The sequence below is a fragment of the Chelon labrosus genome (assembly GCF_963514085.1).
Source record: "Chelon labrosus genome assembly, chromosome: 5".
Lineage (NCBI taxonomy): Eukaryota > Metazoa > Chordata > Actinopteri > Mugiliformes > Mugilidae > Chelon > Chelon labrosus.
The window spans coordinates 21175588-21182703 of record NC_140341.1 but is presented as its reverse complement, the minus strand read 5'-3'; the positions used below and the strand labels follow the sequence as shown (position 1 = coordinate 21182703).

At 42.6% G+C, this 7116-nt stretch overlaps 1 protein-coding gene across 2 annotated transcripts in view; it reads right to left on the bottom strand.

Moving 5' to 3' along the window:
* Nucleotides 1–351: 351 nt before the first annotated feature.
* The window catches only part of edar (ectodysplasin A receptor), a 51247-nt gene continuing 44482 nt past the window's right edge, over nucleotides 352–7116 (bottom strand). For both annotated transcript variants that reach the window (XM_084544489.1, XM_084544490.1), the window contains 3 exons: nucleotides 4829–5144; nucleotides 4640–4703; nucleotides 352–4193 (listed from right to left, as the gene is read on the bottom strand). In XM_084544489.1, coding sequence (XP_084400615.1) covers nucleotides 3817–4193; nucleotides 4640–4703; nucleotides 4829–5144 — 757 coding nt within the window. In that variant the 3' untranslated portion in view covers nucleotides 352–3816. The remainder of the gene's footprint in view (nucleotides 4194–4639; nucleotides 4704–4828; nucleotides 5145–7116) is intronic.

Sequence of the window (7116 nt, the reverse complement as noted above, 5' to 3'; positions counted from 1 at the left end):
TTTCCATTTGGTAAGCCCTTAACCAGCCCTGTCAGTGCATCAGTAATGGCTGACAAACAACCATCTGGAATTGACGACTGCCTGTGTTATTTACTACACTGGATATGAATGTCATTCACTTTTAACATGATGCATGTGGTTCTGTTGGAGTACTTTCTATATAGACTTGTTCAGTAAGACAGAGGCCAGACGACTGTAGATTTTAAGGATAGTGATATTTATAAAAAAACAAAAAACTTTTTCAAGTAGTAATTCAGTTTTATTATTCTTGCATCATATATACACACGAGTATATATTATTATATACTTTATATCTAAAACCTCTTGTAATTTCCTGACTTTTTATCTTGTACCATCATTAGGTCAAGCATTGACTGGCACTTCAGGAGACCTTGACTTTAAACATGTCCCTGCCCTGTTTTATAGGAAAACGACTTTAATGTAAAATAGCAGCACAAAACAAAAGCAATAGAGAATCACCAGAATTAAAATGTTTTTTAAATTGCCCCAAGATACTATGTCTAGAAAATAAATAAAGTAGGTTGACTCTGCCGGCCATAGAACCTGCAAGTTACATGGTAAAAACTTAATTTGATCAATCCATAGTCATCTCCTTTCAGTCTCCCAGCCTCAAGCAGTTGTAAATACCCCACCTTAATGGTCAGAGGTGTCTTACCCATACATCTTTTTTGTTGAGTCTTCAGGTAAACAAAAAGCACTGAAATATTTTACTTCAGTCCGCCTCAACAGCAGACCTAGCTACGTTATAGTCTAAACATTAGCCTGGTCAGTCTAACTTGACCCCCAACCAGTAGCTGTTAGTAGCATGTAAAAAAAACCAAAAGCCCCACTACAACCTATTCTTTAAATATTGTACGCTATAGTTTTTTGTACAATTACAAGCTTCTTTTATTCTGTAAGGCAAATGAGAACACACAGGCTCAGAGCCACTGGTTGACAAGCATTTGCGCTATTGGAATTATACAACAGGTGTTCCCTTTATGTTAAATTCAGGAAAGTTAAAAATGGGTTGTCTTTTCGCCCCATGAGCTAAGTTAATCTTACAGGCTTTAGTAATTCATGTGACTCATTTAACACAAATGAACAGCACAGCGGCCAACACGCCTTAGTGCGGAGAAGACCGGTCTTTGCCTTGTCAATAATTCCATCCCACCTGTGTGCAGAGATCAAGGCTCATTAGAGAACAATGTGTTTGGATTTGTTGTTGGTCCAACCAACTACACAGCAAATGTTTGGCAAAATCTTAATAATTTAAACTGGTTGCAAGTGTTGCACCTACAAAGTTTTTTGAAAACCAGCCGAGCGGAGAATGTATGCAAAAAGATTACACAAACCAAATCCCTAAATGTTCCTAAATTTACAATATGTTCTTAACTTTGTTCCCCCAAGTCAAGCAATGGTCCAAGCCATAGAAAATAAACAAAATATCCTTTCGTCAGATCTTCATCAGAAAAGATAACACTGAAATAGATTCAGCCACCATGCAGTTTCTGCCATACATCTTTATTAAGGTATACTTTATGTACAATAATAAGTTATATATACAGTTACACTTTGGTTCTGTGAAGAGTTTGTGTGTTTGTACATGTTTTATTATACTGCATGTGCTACTGAGGTAAGTATTCCGTGTTTGGCTTCTGTATATTATCATATCAGCATATCATATGTCAGGCTCCAGTTGACCACTTAATGATTTTACAAAATATCAACAGCGTTAAACAACATAACAAGTAATCTGCTTTAACTATAAATGGATTTGATGACGACAACCCTGCTTTAAGAAGGCAGTATATTTAAATGTGAGCTTTAGATCTGAGACATTAAGACAGACACATTTATGGATACACGCTTGATTTTCATGCAGATTAATTAACTGGAGTCCAGCCCCAGATTGCATTGTGAAATGTGAACAAAGAACATGAGGAAAGAAAAACGTCTGTGCAGATTGGCGTTCCTTGGAGCTCACTGCTGAGATGTGACGTTTAACTGCTACTGAAAGGAAGAGACTGGATCTGCAGCATCAGAACTGTGAACTTCATCACTGTTAATGGAGTTTATGAACATGACGCTCCTCATAAGGTTTATTAGAGCCACAGTTTCTGCTCTGTACATACTACACCTAACTGGCTTCAGCTGCTTCTCAGAACTCACACAACCGCATATTGTTCTCGTTTGCCATATTGGTCCCATAGGGGAGAGGGGCGCTTAAATCCTGTCTGAGCATGACTGAGCCAACCACAAAAGCTGAATAAGAACAGCCGTTATAGGACAACTGCAGCGCTGCCTCTGCCATGACCAGCAGTACTCTTGCGCCGCTGATGGTGCGGCAACCCTGGGGGAGGTTAGTCATTCCTCATGCCCTGGCATCGCTCTTTTTAATGCGTGTTTTTTACAGCTTTTCCACTGGGCTTTCAGTGGTTAAGTGGCCCTAAATGCATAATTAGGTGCTGGAAATCACAGGCACTTTGCACCCGCTCTGTAAACCACAACACTTTAGCCTATTAGGGGCATGGGGAGCCACACGACAAATAATTAGGGCTGGCGGCAGCACTAGACCGCAGCATTGGGGCACAAGGGGGAGTAAGGGGGCGAGAGGCAGAATTATGAGGGGGGGGTCATAGACTGGGTCACTGTTGAGGAAGTAGCTGCAGTAGAAGAGTATGTTGCTCTGTGTGTTAAAGTCCTAGACAGTGACCATGTGTGCTTAGGCAGCAGAGTAACGCTGTGTTCATCCAGTGTATGCGATTAATGCTCAAACCCTAAACACGAAACAAGTGTTTCTGGCATTTTCTTTTTTCAGTGAGGTGGTTGGTTGAACTTTTCCGTACACTACATCTGCTTGTGATCAGTGTTTCCACACTTACCGCGCTTATGCTAATCAATGAATAAATCTGAGTTTGTGCTTTAGAGTAATCGGGATCGGAGAGAGTCAACCCAAAATTGATATTATTCACCAGAAATGAGAACCACAATCTATCACGATCTGCTCTTGTCTACTGTTGCGCGATTGCTGGTGAATTTACAAATCATCAAGAGACACGGGGGCGTCCACAGACGTCCAAAGTTCACAAGCAAGTTTACCGGATGAAAGCTGAGCTGAGCGATGTTTTAGCGTTTCCAGCTGGGCACGATGATTGCGTTCTAAGTGGGGAGCTCATTGCTGGTGTCTTTGCTGTGTGATGACAGCGCAGCGGAAGGCGCAACTATATAATGGTAACTGGTGCTGCGGTCAAACAGGGTTGCTTCCTTTACAAGGACACAAACAACCATGGAATGATAGAAGCATAAGCTTTTGGTGCTGATCAGACTGCCTTAGTGAGGCAGTCCTTTGAAAATGTGTGCTAAATTAACATCATAACTTTTGAAGGCTTTGTTGCGTCCAGCGCACAGGCTCTCGGGCAATGTTTTGCTAAAATTCCATAACTTTTTTTGAGAACCAAAGACCTAATAAACTAACCATGATTATTATATTCTGCAGAGGAGAAAATATCTGGAATGGCAAACTAGAGGACGATGTGAATCTGAGGTCTTCAATTTTGTCATCTCTCAACCTTTTTAACACTTAGAAAGACAGAGTATAGAAAATTAAGGCAATTTCAGACTATTAGCTTCTTGACACAAAGTCCATTATAGGAAAAAAGGATTGTGGACGAAGGGCCCACTGACATTCTTCATGTGATGGGGTAATGCATATACTGTAAATGTGCTGTCCTCCTTGTCAGAGTAGTATCTGTCCTTGGATATATGTGTGCTGTAAGGCACTCAAGTCTCTGAAGTCTCTGCTTCGCCACATATTCAGACGCTGGCACAGCGTTGGGATGGAGACGGGCATGGGGAAGGACAGACCATCTGGCTGTGAAAACTGTTGATACCCTGCCGTCCAGCCACCTCGCTGCTGCCCAGCACATCCGCACAGAGCGACTCCACGGCATCCAGCCTCTCGATCTGCACCAGGCGCGTCAGGAGGTCAGGTATGCTGTAGCCTGCCGTGCTCACTCTCTCGAAGAGCTGCAGGCCGTCGCTCATGCCGCCAATCTCGTCGCGCTTCAGCCCGAAACTCTCGGCCAGGTGCCTCCACGTCTTCACCACGGCCGCCTCGCTGCTGTAGGAGGAGCTCAGCATGCGGCTGGCCTTCTCCAGGCAGTCGAAGGGAAGCTCGGTCGGGCTTAAGCCTGGAGAGTGACAGGAAATCAAAAAGAACTGTTATCTGAGAGTTTGATGGAGCTGACGGTGGTGTTTTTTCATACGCATCCATTTGCTGTTTGTTGTGTTTGTGCCTTTGTTAATCTACTTTTCCAGAATTTATGTTTAAACTTTTGTGAAAGCTGCACTCGAACAAGAAAAAGTCATGTTACTCATCTCTAGTCCTTTTGTAAAGTCTTAACTTTAGTTTACTGTCTAAAAATGCAATGCTGTAGTGGGGTAATGACTTTTTTTCCCTACAGCAGTGTTCTCTGACGTCCTCTGCCATTTCTCACTTTAACACAGTTATAAAAAAAAAAAAGAAGAGTTCATCTTCACGAGAAAGAGTAGAATTCCCCTCACAGTGTTAGGAGAAATCGGTTCTTGATTACAAGGTTTGGTAAGATGTATACTTTCCTCCCTGTGACAGACTTACCCTCAGTCACATTGCAAGCTCTGGCATACAGATCTAGGATCTTTTTTCTTCGACTCTGCAGCATCTGTGTGTTAAAACAAAAAAACAACAACTAAAAACAGGAATTATGAGATTTCCAGATGATACTGAGGATCTGTTCATAATCATATTTTAACTGCAGCAGGGTCTTGAAAAGCCCCTCCAACTTACCCCTGGGGTTTTATTGTTGTTGTTGATTGCGTTCACACTGCTGATGTGGTTACTGCTGGCGATGTGGTTGACGTTGTTGATGTGGTTGGGACTCTGGATGTTGTTGGACTGCCCGGCCGCTATGGAGGCGGTGCCGTTGCAGGCACGGCCGCGGTCCAGCAGCCCCAGTGAGAGCAGGCAGAGGTCGGGTTTGGTGCACAGGTTGGGATTGGGGTTCTGGGTCTCTGCTGATCCTTGCTTGTCTGATGCCGCCTCCTCGTCGCTGTCAATGCTGCGGCTCAGCAGCTGCTCATTTTCCGAAGAGGCATCGTTTTCACTGCACAGAAACAACGTACATATGTCGTTGGTATTGGAAGAATTATTTCGAGCACGTGTCCTTAGCCAGTTTGCTTATGTTTCATTGAAAAGCTGATTCCACAGTGATTCCATCCCAGTGTTCTACAGGTTTCCACAAAATTGCAGTATAACAGAGCACTCAACAACATCAAGCAAACTGGCTGTTAGCTTAATAGACCTTCTATATGTCACCAATTAACACTTTATATCTTGTTTGTTTAACTCCCAACCATTTTTTTTTTTTAGAAATGACAAAGCTATTTGGATGAATGGCAAAACGTCTTCTAGAAACTCTATAAGTCCAGTTACCCTTTTGAATACTATGACCTGGATGACTGAGAACATTGCTTCTAGTTCGTGGATTTTTATACCTTTGGACAGAGATTTCTATTGTCTATGAGAAGCTATTACTGTAGCATCATCTTTTTATCAATAACAAACTCTAAGCAAAACACCAGGTAAAGTTCAGATTTATTACAGGTTGTACCCAACGCACTGGCAACCGACAGTGCAACTTCCTTATCCTCTTGAGTGCAACTTTCCTCACAGTTCGCTGCTTGGACCTGTCCATGCATACATGACAATTCTTCTATAAATCAGACTAACTCTGCCGTATTCACCGACACCGTTAGACCATTTATGTTAATGCCGACAGCTAATACACGCGGAATGACTTGTGTCTTTGCAAACTTAACAGAAACTGGAGAAGAATGCTGTTTTGTTGCCACGGCTGCTGATGTTTCCAGGCAGTTCCTGAGATTGACTGAAATTACAACATGATAGCGCGTGTTATCATTTTATTACCGGCCCTCTCCCGCTCGCTGCCTGCTCTGGGTTTTCTCGCAAAAGCACCTATGTGATAGAGATGCTCACAGAATGCCATTGTTTCAACGTCTTGCACTCTTTCCCTGAGCGCACACAAAAATGGTATTGTTTCCCAGACATCTTACACCCACTCTGGCAGATTATGCAGTGAGTTAGCACATCCTCTGGCATGCTGCTGTACCACACTGTCTACCACTATTAATGCTGAGGAGAGTGCGCACATGCATGTGTGCCTCATCTATTCTCTTATTTACACTCCTTCCATATATTGGAACTGTGGATCAAGCCTCTAATGAGGCTTACTACGAGCACAGTACATTTAAGCACAGTGGCTCGTTGTAGACTAGTGTGCATGCCATCATGTATTTTCACATTAGCCACCGTCCTTATAAAAGCGCCATTGTCTTCACATGAGGGATGAGATGTATGGTGAAAAAAGAAAGTGAGAAAATGCTCTTTTGTTGTCTGCCGAGACATGCTTTCACCTGGTGGTGGTGAAGCCTGGAATAAATACCCCTATCCACCCTGACAATTACTCCCTCTGTCCTTCTCTCCGTGTGCTAGACTTCAGGGCTCATCTGTTCTACCTCACATCCCCCACCAAACCCACCTCCCTGTGTGCTCCAAAGCCACATAATGGCTCTCTGCTTCATCATTAAAACTAAGAAAAAAATAACTAAAAACCTCAAATGAACTTGTTTTGTACATTACACACAAACTTATACGTAGATACAGTGAAAAAAAAGGCCATCAGCAGTGATATTACTACTGCAGTGACTTGTTCTGTGGTGGCTTAATTACAGTCAGATTCTGAACAAATGGGAGGATTCTTTCTGTCGTGTAGTCTCTGTGACGCCACATACGAATGCAACCACACACAATACACATTCAGACATCAGTATACAATGCTGTATAAACAAACACATGTATAAACAGTAAGGTTTGCGCAGACTAGACAGGTGAGGAGCCCAGTGGGTCGTTGCAGCAAACTAGCAGCGGTTTATCAGTGAAATACTTCACTAAAGATGACAGTAACAAAACTTCACTACCCTGACGTGCAAAATGTCTAAGTCAGGCCTGAAATACAACAAAAATACTACTGCAGTGCACACTCCTTTGAAAAGACA